This window comes from Rhipicephalus microplus, chromosome 8, assembly GCF_043290135.1.
Source record: "Rhipicephalus microplus isolate Deutch F79 chromosome 8, USDA_Rmic, whole genome shotgun sequence".
Classification (NCBI taxonomy): Eukaryota; Metazoa; Arthropoda; class Arachnida; order Ixodida; family Ixodidae; genus Rhipicephalus; species Rhipicephalus microplus.
In genome coordinates, this window is record NC_134707.1 from 77,528,299 (window position 1) to 77,547,645 (window position 19,347).

Here is a 19,347-nt window from a genome sequence, read left to right on the forward strand (position 1 = left end):
GGTTGAATTTCGAAGACTTCCTGCTCCAATGACAGGAGGAGGTGTTACAGGTCGACAAATTCGCTCACGAGTCAACTCTGAGTCACTCAGGCTCAGATTGAGACTTTGAGTCTGGATGAATCCGGGTGAGTAATAAATTTGCACTATGCGATGCCTCTTTGCTGTTCTAAAATGCTTTATTACAGATATTAACAAGATTCCTTGTCAGATACAAGGCCTGCCAAGAGTCAGCTTGCAACAGAGTTTCAAGCACCTAGAACACTAGGCTGGTTCGCTGAGAGACCTGGGCTCGAATCTCATCGTTTCCTCGGCACTTCTTAGTTATACAACTTTTTTTTTTTCATTTGCACGATAGTGATTATGGACACAGGTGTCGGCGGTGGGCAACTGCAGCACCGAAAACAACCCTTGTGGTGTTCTCGTAGCAGCTTTCTCTGTAAAGAAGTCAGTTTCACCGCAAGGGCAAAGCAATGAATGCGATAGCAACAACTCCGAATGTAACGCTGAGAACAGCTAGCAGACTAAAACGCGCAGCGCGATACTCGCGCACAAATGACGCACGAAAACAACACACACAGGACGAGAGCTAACAACGTTTACGGCTCGACGCATGAGGTGCTGTTTAAACAAAAATGACACAGGAAACATAAAGCTACAGATATGAGTACGAACTTACGAGTGTCCCTGTTGTTACTTCGCTGTGTTTGAAAAGCGTGCTCTTTTCGCAAACGGGGCCTGCTCTGCGAGCGAAGTTGACCTTTGTGGCCCAGGCAACTAACGCAATCATTCCGGTGAAAGGCCAGGGCACACGATTCTATTCTTCCCGTCAAAGAATAAGCGCGCGTTGGCGCATCGCGACGAGCTAGGTGCCGAGCGCAGGTGGCTTTTTTTTCTTGAGTTATAATATATATATATATATATATATATATGACGACGGCGGTGGCAAAAAACCAGTCAAGATGGTTCATATAATTGCTATCGCAATAAAAAAAGATTCAGAACAATTCTAGGTGGATTGCACAATGACTAGCACGAGACGAAACTTCCAGCGTGTCTCTGTAAGAGGTGCAAAGTGATTGGACCCTACTATTCATGTCAGCGGGAAGGTCAAATACAAAAGGGAATGCTTTTGTTTTTTTCCCTCGCTATTTGTTGGGGTTAATAAACTTGAAGACTAATACCTTCCGTTCTCGTGCCCCAATTATGATCATTATTTTTTCGTTCCTCTCAATATTTACTGCTGCACACACTGACCACAGAATGCATGTCTGACAAAAAAGACATCTCTGGGCCTCTATTGCTGTCGCCTTGAAATCGGTGTGATCCTAATTCAACGAAACATTTTTAAGTTAAAAAAATATTTTCGGAGGCTTACCAATGAGGCCGAAAATGGATTCAATATCAATGTTGTCCAAATTTGATATTACTTTGAAGAATAAAAGAGTAGGAACCTTTCAAAGGCTATACACTTTCCATTTTAATGCAAATCGAACACTCAGTCCATCTTAATTCAGCGTGATTCGAGCCACCGCTATTCCGATTGCGAGACGAACACTTTACCACTGTGCTACTGCCACGGCTTGATCATATGGTTCAGAAGTCAATTGGTCCAAAGGCTATAGTGTTGCCATTTTTTCTGAAAATCATGCCGAACATAAATGATTTGAAACGCGTCAAAATGTCAAAAAATCGAAATATAGAAGCTCTCCGAAGGCTAAAAAGTCGTCAATTTGTCTCGATAGGACCCTAAAAACAATTTATCAGCATTCGACGCAACCTTGAAAAATCAAAAATTTCCAAAGGCCTTGCCAAAGGTCTTGCCATTTTTTCAAAAAATCATGGCAACTTTAAATGATTTAAAACGCGTTAAAACGTCGTAAAGGCGAAAGATAGAGGCTCTCCGAAGGTTATAAAGTCGTCATTTTGTCTGAAAAAGGTCCTAAGATTGATTTATCAGCATTGGACGCAACCTTGAAAAATCGAAAATTTCCAAAGGCTTGCCATTCTTTCTCAAAATCATGGCAACTCTAAATGATTTGAAACGTGTTAAAACGTCGAAAAGGCAAAAGATAGAGGCTCTCCGAAGGCTATAAAGTCGTAATTTTGTCTGAAAAAGGTCCTAAAAATGATTTATCAGCATTCGATGCAACCTTGAAAAATCAAAAATTTTTAAAGGCTATAAAGTCGTCATTTTGTATCATAAGGGCCCTCAAAATAATTTATCAACATTCGACGCAACCTTGAAAAATTGAAACTTTCTATAGGCTAAAGTCTTGCCATATTTGATCAAAATCATGGCGAATATAAGTGATTTAAACTCGTCATAACAGCGAAAGATAGAAACTCTCCGAAGGCTTTAAGGTCGTCATTTTGTCTGAAAATTGCCCTAAATTGAGTTATCATTCCATGCAACCCCGAAAAGTTCAATTTAGGCTTTCAATTTTTTTTTCAAAGATCGTGTGCCAAGGCTCGGACACATAAATTCACCATTTAATATTGAAGATTGGCCTGCGTAATGTACACAACTTTTACACCGTCTTATCATACACTGGCAGAATAGCCGAGAATAAAGAAAAAAAAAATGGCAGAATAGCCGAGTCCGTGAAGTGTTGAGCTCTAAACCGCGTGGTCGCTGGTTCAAATCTCGGTGCCAGTAGGGTTGAAAAAAAGCAGGGCGATGTGGTGAAGGGCGCTCATACGCCAAAGAGCGTAGTTTGTTTTTAAAATTGAGCTGCAGTATATTGAGCAGAGCAAGTTCTCATTTGTGTATCCAGCGTCGAGGCAGTAGACCAGTGCATATGGTGTTCAGTTCACAACTAATAGGTCGATGGTTCGAAAACAGAGCGGCGAGTGCCAAAACACCAGGATGCAATACAGATACATTACTGCCAACCCTAAAATGCACGCAATGCCACATACTAGAAGTTATAATACGGATTGCCACTCTGCAGGTGGGGTTTACAAGCCTGAAAAAAAAAATCGTTCAACAAATAAATTTACGCTTTCATTTTTTGTGAAAAAATTTGCTTTTTTTTTTTGCAAAATAAGGGGCCATGAGCTACGGCGGCCCTGGACTTGCCGAAGGACTTGCCGGCTCTGGACTTGGCAAGGAAGCTAGCAGCAAGATAAAATTTGAGGAGCGATTGAGAAAAATAGGGGAGGAGCATTGGGCTAGGAAGGTTTTTAGCAATTTGCACATGAGACATGTCGATACAAAATGGAGGAAGCGAACCAGAAAATTGACGGGTAAATATTTGGAAAACGGCAGGGTGCCAAACCAAGAAGAATTATTGGTTAAGAAGAAAGTGAAGGAAACCGAGACCGACACGCAGAGAATAGGCATGATTAAGAAGTCGGCACTAGAGATCTATCATACTTTTAAGCAGAAAATTGCCAAGAAAAGGATCTATGATAATTTTCGGGGTAGTTCTCTTCTGTTTGAGGCCAGGACGGGAGTATTGTGAACCAAGACTTATCAGAAAAATAACAAGGGGTGGACACGGTATGCAGTGTGTTGGAGAGGAGGAAACTGCCGCACACTTGATATTGTTCTGTAAAGGGCTCCAACCTATAGTTCAGGATGATGGCGCAGAATTATTCAAAGCACTCGCGTTTAGGGACAGGGAGGGCAAAATAAACTTTAAGCAGGTAGAAGTAACTAGGAGGTTGTTATCTGATTGGTGGTTACAATCAAGACACAAGTGAAAATTAAATCTTTCACTGTAAAGTGCCATTCCTTAACTGCACTATTTAAAAAAGAAAAAAGATAAATCTAGTTTTTGTTCACTGAATATTACGGCTAAGTGGGGTGAGCCGCCGCCTGATGTAACGAGTACAGCCATATCAATCCATCCATCCATCCATGGCGAGCGTGCTATGCGTCTTGAATCGTGTTAAATACCAGTGATTAAAATTAATAAAAGTGATAGTTATTCATCTTTAATTTATGTTTTAGGTCACGAACCGCTGCTAGGGCGTCGATGGCTACTCGCCCACCGAAAAATCTTGGCATGAGTAAATTTGATGTCAGTGCTCCTTTGAAGAGGACAAAAACTTAAGAAAAGCTTGAGTCGTTTGGAAATTGTTCCCTAGCTGCTTGGCATTGCCTCCCACATGAGTAGTTCTCCAAAGCCACATGCTCAAAATAACCACTGCTCCTAAATTCTCATCAGTAAAAGAAACGATTTTAAAAGCGTATTTTTGCCCCTTTTAAATGAGCATTTTAAAATGAGCATTCCTCGAGATGCCATTTGGGCATTTTTTTGGTAATTCTGATGGCCAGATCAAGATGAAATTTTCGCCACATATTCCTTAAAGTGCGAAGAGTGCAACTATCTTCTTAAAATCGTGATATTATTTATACAATAATTATAAACTTTATTTTAATTAGGAATATGTCTACATAGAACAGGTAGTAACCGCAAAGCCAAACCATGAGAGTGAAGTAACCAAAAGAATAAGGAAGGGGTGGATCACATTCGGCAAGCATTCTCAAATCATGAATGGTAATCTGCCACTAACCATCAAGAGGAAGGTATACAACAGCTGCATCTTGCCAGTACTTGGCTACAGAGCAGAAACCTGGAGGCTTACAAAGAGGGTTCAGCTTCAAGAGATGACGACGCAGCGAGCGATGGCAAGGAAAATGATAGGTGTAACCTATCATTGTAACCTATCAGAGAGCAGAGTGGGTCAGGGAACAAACCGGTGTTAAAGACATCATAATTGAAACCAAGAACAAGAAATAGACATGGGCTGGGCACGTAGCATGTAGGAAGGATAACCGCTGGTTATTAAGGGTAACTAACTGGATTCCCAGAGAAGACAAACGCATAAAGGGGAGACAAAAAGTTAGGGAGGCTGATGAGATCAAAAGTTCGCAGGTACAATGTGGCAAGGGAAAGCACAAGACCAGGTTGATTGGCGGATCATGGGAAAGGCCCTTGCCCCACAGTGGGCGTAGTCAGGCAGATGATTATGATATACGGTAAACCTAAAGTAAGCAATTAGATAAGGGCTGAACATTTAAAGCCAAGCGACGTTAATATTTTTTCATAAAGCGACAATCGCTAGAAATTATTACTCTGCAATATAAAGCACATCTATTAGGCACATGTGGGCGTTACAAAGCAAGTCGTATCGTTTGTACATCTCTTTTTGTACATTTTTGGTTTGTACATTTTGATTGGCAAATCAGCTACGACTGTTCATGCATGGAATACCAGAAATATAAGTTTTGAGAAAATCGATAAAAAGATTTAGAACAGGTACAGTGCTTATTTAAGACATTAAGGAGGGCTAAAATTCTCCATATTTGTAGCTAGTTCCATCTCGGAGCTTAATACTGCATGCATTTTCTCTAGCGGCTACTGCACATTTTTTTTTTCGAGCTTGTTTCGCAGCATCAGTGACATGACAGAGTGCCTTCACGCCACAGTGCTGATCGTCTGTGAGGCACGCTTTTCCAGCGTAGGGGCCATGCTCGATCCCAATTTGCTTAAAAATATGTAATATGCTTCTGTAGCCATTACTGAAATGATAAACATTGTCAAACAAAGCAAATTTGATGGCTTACAGGCTCACATACACATCCTTGAGCGTGAACAACACATGCAACACTTCATGCGTTCACCTAGTGTGAGCAGTTCATGGCATGATTAAAAATTATGCGTTGACAGTGCTTTTAGAGCAATATGACATGTTCGTGCTTGATACAAATGAGCCAACAAATTCTAAATATCAAGCCAATCTTATGATGAGCACAAAACTGGCACTTTCAGTTTCAGTTTCGACGCTGATGTGTGGTCCAACATTTTTGCTGGCATCTTTTGAAGGAAACTGCGCAGATGGAAGGTTTATGCCGCAAAATGATGGGCATTAAACTGTGTATTTAACTCGGCCCAAAAATGACAATAGAGAAAAAAAATTCGCTTTTTCCACTTGGCCTCATGCCTTAACACTTCTCGCATTGCAATTATTCTAGTTCATTTAAACGTACTAGACATGGTTTTTTAATAGCTATTGGCATTCTACAGTTAATGTGGAGCAATACGAGCCATCATTGACTCACAATTACAGAAGCTTACGGGCAGAAAAAGCCCGTCCGTTTACACATTTTACGCATTGTCATGGTATAAAACGAAAACTACGCAACTTACTATAAAACTGATAATATTTGCTTTTTGAATCACATCTCTGCTTTGAAGATGCAGTGTAGAAGAGTAAAATAACCCCCAGGCTTCACACAATGTGAATCGAATAGTTCGAATCTCCGCACCCATTATGAGATCATACATAATATTTCCATCGCCTTCAGAGACAGCGCCGACAGGGTGCTTGTGACACCTTACATACACAGAGAGGGTACCTCGCTCGTCTACAGAATATATAAAATGTCACCGCCATATCCCCAAAATTAGTGTTAGAGGAGCTTGCTCCCGCGAATCTTCCGTACACACCTGCTATCATCATATATTTTGATTGACAATGTTATATATACGTAACATACACAATTTTCATTAAGTTACAATTCAATGCACTATATGTACACAAGAGATGCTGCCTCGACTTGTGGGTTGTACATGCAGCCATGGGGTGACCATGTGTCGACTTTCGGCGAAGAGAAAGAAAGCAGACGTACGTGTGCGCCGCCGCAAGCGATTCCGTCCCATCTAGTGAGCTTTCTTATAATCACCCAAAAACCAACGCCTTGAAAGACGGCAGGCATTCACGCGCGTCCCGACCAAACGCCACACTGACATCCTCCTCTTTATTTCCCATTCCTTTTTTTCCCCCGCTACCCATTCCCCGTGGGGCATTGTCGAGGCAACCTCCTCGGAGAGAGACTTTTACCACAACACGTTTTTCTCTAAACTTCCCTTTCCAATCTACTTCCAAACGGCGAGCGCGCAGGATATCGAAAACCGACACTTTGGCGGGACGGTGCACCATTTAGGGAGCATTGTTGCAATCTCCGGAGAGGCGACCTTGAGAGCGAACGCGGAGGCGTACAGGCAACACTAGTGTAGACACCGCGAACATAGGATGACCCGCAAGCGGGAGCAAACTCCTAAAAAACAGCATAACGGGTGCAACCTTACTTTGCGAAATTACGATACTATATAATGTAGCGGGTGGTTTTCAACCGTACTTGTAGTGGTCGCACAAGAAACTTCACGAGCTCAATTCGTACGGTCCGCGGCTCAATTCGTACGGTCAAGCCGACGCCGCGAAATGCGCACGACTGAGCAAGTTTCCCACGTGATGTTTTTTCTGTGAATTCACACAGTCGTGAAAATCTAGTGAAGCGCACCAGAGCCAAAACAGCCCCCTCTGATACACTTGTGTCAGGTGTGTCATTCCACCTGCATATAATTAGAAAAAAGCATAGTCTAAGTCATCCTTTCGTTCACTGTTACTTTAATGAACTGTACCCGTGCAGAAAGAAACAGATGCTCAATCGATGGCTCGATGACCCGAGTGACACCTTTAGTTCTCGCCAGTATGGCGATATAATTTTGACGTGTCGAAGACTTTTGCGGTTATATCAACAATGGCAACTGTGAAAAATGCTTCGCATAAGGCAACGCCATCTAGAACGTTAACGTGCTTTGAGGCAAACGTGCTCAATACTCCTCCACGGCTTATTAAAAAAAGCATATTTCCATGGCTTATTCCTACACTTGAGAGAGCTAATCACTTTTTATGGGTAAGCCGCTTCAAAACATAACCAGTGAAGCGGCATCGAAGAAAAGTTCTCGCGTTTCACAACTGCGGCTTATCGACGACGATTTTCGTCAACAAAAAACTGAAACAAATAAAATAAAAAGACCTGGTACATCTTTCTTGCGCCTTACTGTGCAAATCACCGTAAAAGTCACTGGTAAAACACTTTTTCTTTGCATGGCCACAAATAGCGCACGTGCCAGCAAAAACACAGCAGAAACTGCGGTAGGTGCCGCGCCTTTTGCCTACCAAGCAAAACCAAGCGCCCAACAACAGCACCACCGCATTTTCGTGACGTCTTTCCGGTGGAATTTGTCTATAGGCTCCCCTCATTTCGGCGAAGTGCACCCGCAACCAATTTCACCTACATCCGACAAAACATTTTTAAATCAAAAAATTAAATTTTGCCAAGGTCTATGACCTACAAAAACCATTGTGTTTCCAAGGGCTATGAACTATGGACTGAGCACTCGCATACCTTTGCAAGTCAAGTGTTGTATTTGTCGCATACTGGGAAGCAGCCCCCGCTTCGGGGGAGCGTTAATTGAAAGACTCCGCGGCGAAGAGGGGGAGGAGGGGCAACTCGGAGGGACTCGTTTTCGGGTGGTTCGCGTGACGGGCAATGCGAAAGGAGCGAAGGGCGTCCTTGACATCTGTTTTTACCTACAAGCCCAGCCGTGAAGGGAAAAGGGGGTGAGGGCCACAATGACCCTTCTCGAACACGCGGAAAGCGTTTTGTCCATCTGTCCTTGAAGACCGTCGCACGTGCGGGGTGCGGAGGAAACTCTTTGACAATACTTGTGCTTCTCTGTTTGCTTTTCCTTTTTTTCTTCCCCTCTCTACGACAGCGGTACATAGCGAACGAATAAACCAGTCTTCGTGATGCGTTCAAACTGAAAGGACGTGTTTTTTTTCTCTGTCGTCGTCTCACTAGAAAAAGTCTGCCTCCCTGCTATTCCGCTACAACATTTTTTTGGTGCCGAAACCCGGGAATTAGGGACCCAAAGATGGACATCGACAGGATGAAGCGCAAAAGGGCCGTGGTGCGAACGTCAACAACAAAGCTGCTCAATGACATCGCTACCATGGAGGACGACGCGTCACTCGGTGAGCTTGAAGAAAAGATCAACCTTCTCACCCTTAAGGAAGACTCACTCAAAGAGCTAGATCGGGAAATTGAGATTGGCGTAGAAGATGATGCATTAGAAGAGGAAATTGCATGCTCCGAGAACTACAAAGAAAAGATCAACGTAGCAAGGACTAAAGTACAGCTCATGCTACGTGAGCTTAGCTGCACTAACGCCGCATCAGTGAGCGCTTCGCTAGATCGCACCTCAAGTTCCTCAGATCAAAGAGAATCTAGCCGTAACATCCCGCAAGTAACCCCCACAGTAAAGCTGCCAAAACTAGAGATAGCAAAGTTCAACGGCGAGCTTCGACAGTGGCAAGGCTTTTGGAGTCAGTTCGACACGACAATAAACGCTAACCACCACCTGTCAAACGTGGACAAGTTCAAGTACCTGAACAGTTACTTAACAGGAAAAGCAGCGGCTGCTGTTGCGGGTCTTGATTTGTCCGACGGAAACTACGAAGTTGCTCTCTCGCTGTTAAAGGAAAGGTTCGGTCGTAAAGAAGCCATAATCGAGGATCACATGTCCAGACTGCTCAATATCAAGTCAGTGCGTGACTCGCGGAACCTCAGCCAACTTCGGAGCCTCGTTGACGAAGTAGAGAGAGGTGTACGGAGCCTCACTTCTCTTGGCGTCGGTGTCAGCACGTACGGAGCTCTGCTCCTGACAGTAGTAAAGAAGGCGGTGCCTGCGGACCTTCATCTCGAATACTGTCGACGAAAGGGCGCTACTACAGGAGGCAGTGAACTGGAGGCATTTGCGCATTTTTTGAGAGTCGAGGTAGAGGCACGGGAGATTATACAGCGGGCCGAAACACCAAGGGGCATGTGTGTAGAATCGTCTGTCGAAAACCGTAACAGCACCTTTAAAGCGGCGAGAATGTCTTCAGCCGCTGCACTGCATACCATGACCAAGGAGAGAAAAGGGTGTCTGTTTTGTTCGTCAGGGTGCCACGAAAGCGGTGACTGCGATGCAGAGATGTCGGCAGCTGATAAAAGAGAGATGCTGAAGCGTGAGAATAGATGTTTCCGCTGCACAGTAAAGGGGCACACGTCAAGAGAGTGCCGTAAGGCCAAATGGCTCAGGTGTGCCAACTGTAGCGGAAAACACCTCACGGCTATGTGTGATCCTGATTTCAGAGAATACCGTGGCAGTGGTGAACAGAATGCATCCTCTCCACCAGCGACAGGACAAGCCACAGTGCTAAAGTCTTCTCTAGGCTCAGAGGAGAAATTTATGTGCATGGAGGGGCATCGGTTTCTTCTGCAAACAGCACGAGCTTGGACAGTGGGACCGCACAAAAGTACGCTTGTCAGGCTTCTCCTAGATGGTGGCAGTCAAAGGACGTTCATCCATCGCAAGTTGTCTGAAAGACTGCAGTTGAACGTGCTTGGGGAAGAGGAACTTAAAATCTATGCCTTCGGCGACAAGTCCGCTATAACCCGCACTAAGGCGCGTCTGGTCGAGCTGTGGCTGCAAAGCCAGTACGACGGGAAAAGGGCGCGAGTGGAGGCCCTCGAAGTTCCCTGCATCTGCGCAGATATAATGGCTGCGCCTTTAAAGTCAGTTCTTCTGGAACTTTCGAAATTTGGCTTGCCAGTCGCGGACGTCGCGCAGGGTGACGGAAGTGAAAACATTGATCTTCTGATCGGCGCTGATCATTATTGGGAAATTGTCACGGGATCCACTAAGCGCCTAACCTCCAAGCTGATGGCAGTAGAAACTGCATTTGGGTGGACAGTCCAGGGCCAGGTAGGCGCAAAAAGGTCACCAGGAGTCTGTCCCTCTGTTGCTGGCGTAATGCGAGTAGCAGTGAGCGAACAAACTAACAAAGAAATATCAGCGCAGTTGAGGTCATTCTGGGAGCTCGAACACATTGGTATCAAGGAACACGAACCAGCTCGCCACCAAGACGCAATCCAACAGCACTACAAAGAAACCGTCAAATTTGAGCATGGGCGGTACACAGTGTCTTTCCCCTGGAAGCCTATGGTTGATGAGCTCGACGACAACTACGAGTGCGCCGCGAAGCGTCTTAGAGCCAACACGACGCGCCTTTTGAAGGGAGATTCCTTGATCGTGGAATATGACGCCTGCATCCGAGAATACATCGAAAAGGGCTATGCAGAGCCAGCCAACAAGCATTGCAGCGCTTCGGAAGGTCCGGTGTATTACATGCCACATCAAGCAGTTGTTCGACAAGAAAGCCTGACAACAAAAGTGAGGGTGGTGTTCGACGCATCATCAAGTGCCAAAGATCGCCTCTCACTGAATGATGTTTTGGAAAGTGGTCCAAAACTTAATCCAGAGCTCATTGATTTGTTGATCAACTTCCGCACTTACAACATCGGCATCGTCGCGGATATTGAAAAGGCATTCCTTCAAATATCTCTGTCAGAGGGTGACCGGAACGCTGTGCGGTTTCTCTGGTATGCTGCCACTCCGAAGAAAGGTGAAGAACTTCCAGCGGTGGCGGCCTACCGGATGACGCGCGTTCCGTTCGGTGTTACATCCAGCCCATTCCTATTAGCCGCAACATTACGACACCATCTTGAAGGACTCCCAGAGCAGTATGCTGAGACTGCGAACATCCTGCGCAGCCATCTCTATGTTGACGACCTTGTGACAGGGGTCGACACCCTCGAACAGGGTAAAGTGCTATGCCAGGAATCAAGCGATATATTATCTCAAGCAGGAATGCGGCTCCACAAGTGGATGTCTAACGACCACGATTTAGTCAACTTCATAGAGGATGGGAACGTGGCGAAGAGGAATGCAAATGCCGAACTTCCTGCAGCCACCAAGGTATTGGGAGTAGGTTGGAATGCTCATACAGATAACTTCGAGTACAATCTGACCTCACTTCTTGAATTCCTCACCACCAGAGCCGACAGCAAGAGATTCGTATTGCAAGTCTCAGCCAGAATTTTCGACCCCTTTGGGTTTATCGCTCCTACAACACTGTACGTAAAGACAATGTTCCAAAGGTTGTGGGAGTTGGGAGCGGGTTGGGACGACCCCTTGCCAGAATTGATGCAAGCGGAGTGGAGGTGCTGGTGTGAAGAGCTTCAATGCATCAAGGCGGTGTCCATTCCGAGGATCATCGCAAGGGATTTCCGAGATGAAAAGACAGAGAAGGTGTTGCACATTTTCTGCGATGCCAGCCCAAAGGCCTACGGTGCTGTCGGATACGTTGCATGCAAGTCTGCTCAAGGAATAATCAATATAAGCCTAATTATGGCCAAATCAAGAGTTGCCCCTTTGAAGCGCCTCTCGTTACCCCGACTAGAGCTGATGGGGGCCCTCATTGGTGCTCGACTGTGCCACTACGTTGCCAAGGCCTTGAACCTCCAGAATGCTGCTGCCATCCTTTGGACCGATTCCACAGTGGCTATGCACTGGATTAAAGGAAACGCTGCCAGATGGAAGCCCTTCGTGGCAAACCGAGTATCAGAGGTTCAGGCGCTGACTGATCCCGAGGATTGGAGGCACTGCCCAGGACTAGACAACCCCGCTGACCTAATCACTCGCGGTATCCTCCCATCAGCCTTGTTAGAAAGCGAATTGTGGTGGAGAGGACCACACTGGCTTCACAAGGATAAGACGCATTGGCCAACGACCGGTGAGCAGAGCCCAGGGGCAGTAGAATGTCACCTGGAAGAGCGAAAAGTGACGGTGATGCCCGTAATATCATCGCCGTTCGAGGCAGTGCTGAAAGTAGAGGAGTTCAGCTCATGCAGCAGAGTCGTGCGCTTAACTGCGTGGGTCCGCCGCTTTGTCAACAATTGCCGCCGCGGGAAAGAAAGGAAAGGTGGTCCGCTACGAGCTGAAGAGGTGATCGATGCTGAGAGGTACTGGTTGACAACAACTCAAGGAGAAGCATTCAGTGACGACATTTCCAACTTGAAAGCCCAAAGACCACTGCACAAAGGCTCTCCTGTTCTGCCACTCAGTCCGTACCTTGACGGGGAAGGTCTCATGCGAGTTGGTGGACGCTTGCAATTCACCGACAACCACGAAGAGACTAAACATCCCATCATTCTACCTAGCACTCATCCCTTCACGCTACTGCTCATAAGGAAAGAGCACGTGAGAATGCTACACTCAGGGGTGCGCGACACCTTGGCGTCATTGCGAGAGTCGTATTGGATCATCCGAGGGCGCCAGGCCGTAAAAAAAGGTTATCAAGCAGTGCCTCATCTGTCGCAAACAAAGTTGCCCTCAAGCCACGGAACCAGTGGCACCACTTCCAGCTGACAGAGTAACAGAAGGAAATCCGTTCGACACTGTCGGCATCGATTTCGCAGGACCTTTGATTTGTCAAGAGTCGCGCGGTGCCCGAAAATGTTACATCGCAATTTTAACCTGCGCTGTGACACGTGCCGTCCATCTTGAGCTCGTTAGCGACATGTCGACTACAGCCTTTCTCCTGGCTTTCAAGCGCTTCGTGGCTCGCAGGGGAATCTGCTCGACTATTTATTCGGACAACGCGCTAACCTTCAAGAGAGCAGCAAAAGATCTGAATGCAATGTTCACGCTACTAAAATCAGAGGAAATGCAGTCATACTTCGCCGGAAACCAGATCAGGTGGAAGTTTATTGTTGAAAGGGCAGCTTGGTGGGGCGGATTCTGGGAACGGTTGGTGCGATCGGTGAAGGTAGCGTTGCGCAAGGTGTTAGGTCGGAGCAGTTTAAGCTTTGAAGAACTCACAACTGTCTTGTACGAAGTCGAGGCCGTAATAAACTCACGCCCATTGACTTTCACCTACGATGATGCTCAAGAGCCAGAACCACTGTCGCCGGCGCACTTCCTCGTCGGAAGAAAGCTGACAACCCTTCCTCCACACCACCTGCCAGCCGAAATTCCGGGCGGTGACGCGCATATCTCACGACGCTGGAAGTACCGGTCTGCCATGGCTGAAGGATTCTGGAGACGGTGGCGGAGAGAGTACTTATTGGAGCTTCGATCGGCGCATCTGTCCCGGCCAACGACATCGAGTGACCTAAAGATAGACGATTTAGTTCTTTTAAAGGAAGATCATCTCAAACGACACATGTGGAAGATCGCCAGAATCAAGGAAACGTTCAAGGGCAGGGACGGCAGGGTGCGGGCCTGCAGTTTGAAACTAAGCGGGGGAACGGTGGTGAAACGACCAATACAGCTGCTTTATCCGCTAGAAGTCGACCGACAATGAGCTCAAGAGTTCGCTCATCCGGGGGAGGTTGTTGTATTTGTCGCATACTGGGAAGCAGCCCCCGCTTCGGGGGAGCGTTAATTGAAAGACTCCGCGGCGAAGAGGGGGAGGAGGGGCAACTCGGAGGGACTCGTTTTCGGGTGGTTCGCGTGACGGGCAATGCGAAAGGAGCGAAGGGCGTCCTTGACATCTGTTTTTACCTACAAGCCCAGCCGTGAAGGGAAAAGGGGGTGAGGGCCACAATGACCCTTCTCGAACACGCGGAAAGCGTTTTGTCCATCTGTCCTTGAAGACCGTCGCACGTGCGGGGTGCGGAGGAAACTCTTTGACAATACTTGTGCTTCTCTGTTTGCTTTTCCTTTTTTTCTTCCCCTCTCTACGACAGCGGTACATAGCGAACGAATAAACCAGTCTTCGTGATGCGTTCAAACTGAAAGGACGTGTTTTTTTCTCTGTCGTCGTCTCACTAGAAAAAGTCTGCCTCCCTGCTATTCCGCTACAACATCAAGGTCAAACCGACTTTCTGCATCAAAATAAAGAACCGACGCATTCCATTCGCCAAGCCAAAGACTTGGCACTTATATAGTACTTTATTTCTTAGTTGAATTCATCGCTTCTCTGCAAAGCTACATCAAGGATAAGAGGGTTTTACATCAGTGACCAATCAGCCAAAAAAAAAAAAAGAATAAAATAAACAGCCAATTTCGTACGGTGAAACTAAGCAGTCTTGACAGAAAGTCCAGAAGAATTCTCTGACAGTCACTGACGTCGCGAAAATTGGAGCGGGAAGAAGAATCATGAATGTTTTAGGACTACTATTTACAAGTGCCTGTGCAAATAAATAAAAGTCAACACTGACGTGCTGCCCAGTGGGAATGCACATTCATCCCGGAACCATTACCACTTAAAAAAACAACAACAAATAATATGACAGTGGGCATGCGGTGTGGGACGCCCTGAACCTATACCCTTCTTTCCATGCCTGAACAGTGACTAAGTATGAACTTTAAACAACCCTTTCAAATCAAACCCAAAAGTGATGTGCTTGATGAAACAAAAAAAAAAGGTGACAGGAAAATGAGAATCATGACGAGAATACCAAATTGGGCAAAAATGAAATGTCATGGATGGCAACGTCAGCCAAGCCTAAAACCCTTTGAGGGCCTTTGAGCTCGCCACTCCCCAACAATGCCCAAACAGTAATACCGGGCGCGTAACAAGTGGTGAAGTAAATTGAAAAAAAAAAAAAAACATCTCTTGAACATTTAAAAATAACAAAAAAAAAAAAAGACACGTTAAGCTCGACAACAAGACAAGGGTGTGCAGCTTTTGCACAATGGCATATGTGCAGAAGCAGCCGACGGCACAAAAATGTTTGAAGGCTAATGATGTGGCCGCAACGTTGCGGCAAAACTTTTCAGTTGCACCTTGCACTCGGATCTCGAAAGGTTCGGCGTTCTCGGTGCATCTTTTGTGCTGCTGCAGTAAGACGCTCACGTAGCAGAACAACATCGTGTGGCACGCAAACACGTAGCACATACACGAGAACAGTGGCCAAGTTTGATGAATCCTCAGACTTTAGAAGCTGGGAACACTTCAGAACAGTTGGACTGCGGTGGATACGCCACGAAACTTCACTTGGTCACATTTCTCGACGCGCGGTACAAAGCACGACTGCCGTCCTTTCATCGGTGTTCCATCGCACCGTGAAAGAAGCACAAAACTTTCCAATCCCAACACACTCTGCACACCACACGTCTTCTGTTAACCTCCCCTTGATGGTGCATTGAAGAAGCGCGGAGAGATCTGTGAACGTCGTACACCGCACACACGCATGCTTTGTAGCCCACGAAAGGAACGCCTCACCACACCCGTTGTTGCATAACGATTGAGGAACGAAACAGACCTCTTCACTCGTTCGGGGCGTTGCTCGAGGGGGGCGGACGGCGCGTGGCCACAGAGCGAAAAATGATCCAGCGGCATTGGAGCCCCTCGTTGCTTTGCTTCGTCAACGTCGCTTGCACTGCAGATGCAGCAGATGAAATCGCACCGCAAGTTACAGCACATGCCATGCCAGTTCAGATTCTGTTCGTAACAGCCACACCACTAGATCCCGAGTCACCTCGAAGTGTTTTTCGACTGACCAGACAGTACCTTGAGCTAAGCCGTTAGTAATTTAAGCTCCACTGCATCCCAAAGTCTTCAATTTAAACATCTTGTTTCTTATTTGTCAATAATTTTTTTCTTGTATGTCTTGTGCACTTGAATTCCGTCTGAAAATTTTTCCATAGCCACCAGCGCAAAAACGTGAAGGTTCACCGGCAGATTTTGCTGAGGATAACTAGCGCTTTTTAAATAATGTGCCTACTTTGTTAGCGTTAACTTACGCGCAGCCGTAGAAGCCTTTTTCTCAGGAGCTGCCGGTGCTGCTGCCGGCGTGGTGGCAGTCAAGAGCCTCGTTCCCGCCGGGAGAGTGATCGTCGACATCGCCGCTTGGCCGTGGTGCGCCGCCCCGAGAACGACGGGCGACAGCGTGAGCATGCAATTGGTTGGTGAGAAAATGGGTATCTGCGGCGAAGAGGAAGATGTGCCTGTAGTGACCAGAGGCAACACCTCGGGCGAGGATGAGGGACCGCGAACAAAACACGCGTAGTAGTTAGGGGTAAGCGGCGTTACTGTGCCAGCTGCTGGCCCGGTTGTTGTAGCTGGCAGCGTGATGGCCGAGTCGTCTGTCGCATCTGCCGCCGTTACACTGAGGACCACACTCTCCTCGGCGGCTCCCGGAGAAGCCGGCGTGGTCGGAGCGCTGTCATACGTCAGTTTCCGGGCAGCGGCTGGCAGAGCCACTGCCGTGATCACCTCTTCTGTGGCACCACTCCCCGACGGCGTCCGCTGGTCGTGCTCGATGATCCAGCGGAACGTGGGAGTCAAAATAGTCGACACTTCAGTCGCGGCCAGCACGGTAGTTGTTTGCTGCCCTGGTGTCTGCTGTGCTGGTACAACAGGCACCGGCGTCTGCACTGCCGTCGTCTGCGCTGCTGACGTCTGCGCTGCTGACGTCTGCACTGCTGGTGCCTGCATCACCAATGTTTGCTGTGCCGGCATTGGTTGTGGCACAGCTGGCTGGGGAGTCTGCGGCTGCTGGCCGCCCAAACACTTGCTGCATGAAATTGGGGGCACACAAGTGAGCTGCCTTGATCTGCATCATGACAAGCTAGTAAACTGTCCACATTAGGGCCCCTCAAATTGAATTAAAGCCTGCATCAGTGAGATATCAATGCAAAAAATAATCCTCAATCTTTAGAGAAGTTCTACCGACCTCATACAATACTTCCATCATATCAATAACACCTATTACGATATCCATGGCAGACAAATTCAAACAATAAAAATGCTGCCCGGAGGAGTTTAAAGCAAACAAAAAAGGTTATTCTTAAAAACCCAGTCATCCATGTGAAGGCTATGTGTGTAAGTCAATAAACGTGATTGCATGACAATAAAACACTACTGACAACAGCAAAGAGCAAAAATGCTTATGCTCGCCTTTCTCGTTTGATGCAGTCGTAATCACTGAGTATAACGCACACCTCTGGTCACTCCACTTCCCCCGTACGTAGTCTATGTGGATACACACTCAAAGCCTCATTACCAGGAACTGAATTTAAGATAAATGCCTATTTTATTCCCTGTACTCCCGTAGCACCACTTTGATATATGAGCATGAACAAGAACTTGAGAAGTGCTTCTACGAAGTTTTTATAATGCTTTTGTAGCACCTAAGATGCCCATTTTGGTGTTTATGCCTGAATGGCCATTTGTTCAAATTCGGTAAAATAAAAGGTTGGGTGAGTTCGTGGCGAGAGACCTACAGCACACACAAAAAGATGAGGAACAAAGGACGATGCGACGTCCCACGTCTTCATTTTTCTTGCATGCTGTATTTTTCGCACCACCCCGAGTTACCATGTCTAATTTCGTAATCCATATGAACCCCTAATCAGCCTCCAGTTTTGTGCACAGATGCAGTTTGCGACCGTTATTCAGTCTATTGAGCAACACTGTTTCGAAATCGAAGGGGTTCAACCTCGCTTTTCAATTCAACCTACTCCCAGGAAAAACCGCTATCGTCAGGCAAGTGGGACGCGCCGGCCGCCACGCTGAAATGTAGGAGGATACGCATTTCGGCGTGTCATCGATCGCACGTATTGCCAAAAAAGAAAAGATGTAAAACGAGGACGAACGTTGGAGCAAAATACGAAAAGTAGGGCATTTCCACGCATGTAATAAGTGGGCGAGTTAGCAGCGCAGGCTGGCACTCCTTAGGAATTACACTCAAATCTCATTAAACAAAGTTGAATCTTACATGCACATAAGTTTGTTATATCCGAAAATTCGTTATACTGGTTTATCCCTAACATTATATCAGTTTCAAGACAATCTTTTTTATTTAATTCCTTATAACCAATATTTCAATATATCCAGGTTCGTTATATCGAGGTGTAAATGTGCATGCACAAAAATGCCGCACGAACTGAACAAAGGGCGACTCTTTAACCCCTCTCATTACAACAGTGTAGACACTCAGTAAATGGAAATCTGTTTAACGGAACTGCTGCTTAAATGGAGCTACGTAGTGCTTCTGACAAGATTGGCTTCGTTCTTGCATTGTGTGCCCCTGTTCATCTCTCAGCAGACATGACTCCTGTTGAAACACATTTTACTGGTCCCTTCAGGCTCTGTTTTATGAGAGTCTACTGAATACGCCACCATTGGTACACTACAGTTGAAGAAAACAATTAACATCTTCTGTGCCTTCCTCTTAACCTGGTCTACTAAGATATAAGGAATCCCCTCGAAAAAAGAAAAATGGGCCGCGCATTTGCATGCTTCGCTGCAAAAGTCGTCAAAAGAAGATGGTTTGCAGCGGGCCTTTCTTCGCGCATAGCGTCGCACTTTCAGTGCAGCCTAAGAAATGCTAGGGTGCTTAGAATTGTGTATACACGTATATTCTAGTAAAGAAACACACCACATAACATTTACCTACCGATTATGGCCCTGAGGTGTGCGTAATGTTTGCTTTTTAGTGAGCAATGTTCACAAGTATGAACGCAGCCACCAGCTCAGGATGGGTGCGCTTTCGGCAAGTGCTCAAACTTTGGCTGAGTGGCTGAATAGTGTGACACAAGGACAGACAGACCAAAATTTCTGTGACCAAGTTTCCCAAGATAGAGTATGGTCTTAAAAAAAAAGAATTTCGCTTATTGTGTTTATACTGTAGCATATTGATGCCGTACAGGG

The 19,347-nt window shown here is 46.2% G+C and overlaps 3 protein-coding genes across 8 annotated transcripts in view; 2 read left to right on the forward strand and 1 right to left on the reverse strand.

Moving 5' to 3' along the window:
* The first annotated feature begins 8,732 nt into the window (after positions 1–8,732).
* On the forward strand, positions 8,733–13,112 carry LOC119186390 (uncharacterized). The gene has a single exon (XM_037435026.1). The coding sequence runs from the start codon at positions 8,733–8,735 to the stop codon at positions 13,110–13,112; it is 4,380 nt and encodes a 1,459-aa protein (XP_037290923.1).
* A 151-nt stretch (positions 13,113–13,263) lies between these two features.
* Positions 13,264–14,049, forward strand: LOC119186386 (uncharacterized). Its single transcript, XM_037435020.1, has one exon. It carries the CDS (start codon positions 13,264–13,266, stop codon positions 14,047–14,049), a length of 786 nt encoding a protein of 261 aa, XP_037290917.1.
* Positions 14,050–14,598: 549 nt separating this feature from the next.
* The window catches only part of LOC119186388 (uncharacterized), a 76,178-nt gene continuing 71,429 nt past the window's right edge, over positions 14,599–19,347 (reverse strand). For all 6 annotated transcript variants that reach the window (XM_075872176.1, XM_075872173.1, XM_075872175.1 and 3 more), the window contains one exon: positions 14,599–17,209. In XM_075872176.1, coding sequence (XP_075728291.1) covers positions 16,414–17,209 — 796 coding nt within the window. In that variant the 3' untranslated portion in view covers positions 14,599–16,413. The remainder of the gene's footprint in view (positions 17,210–19,347) is intronic.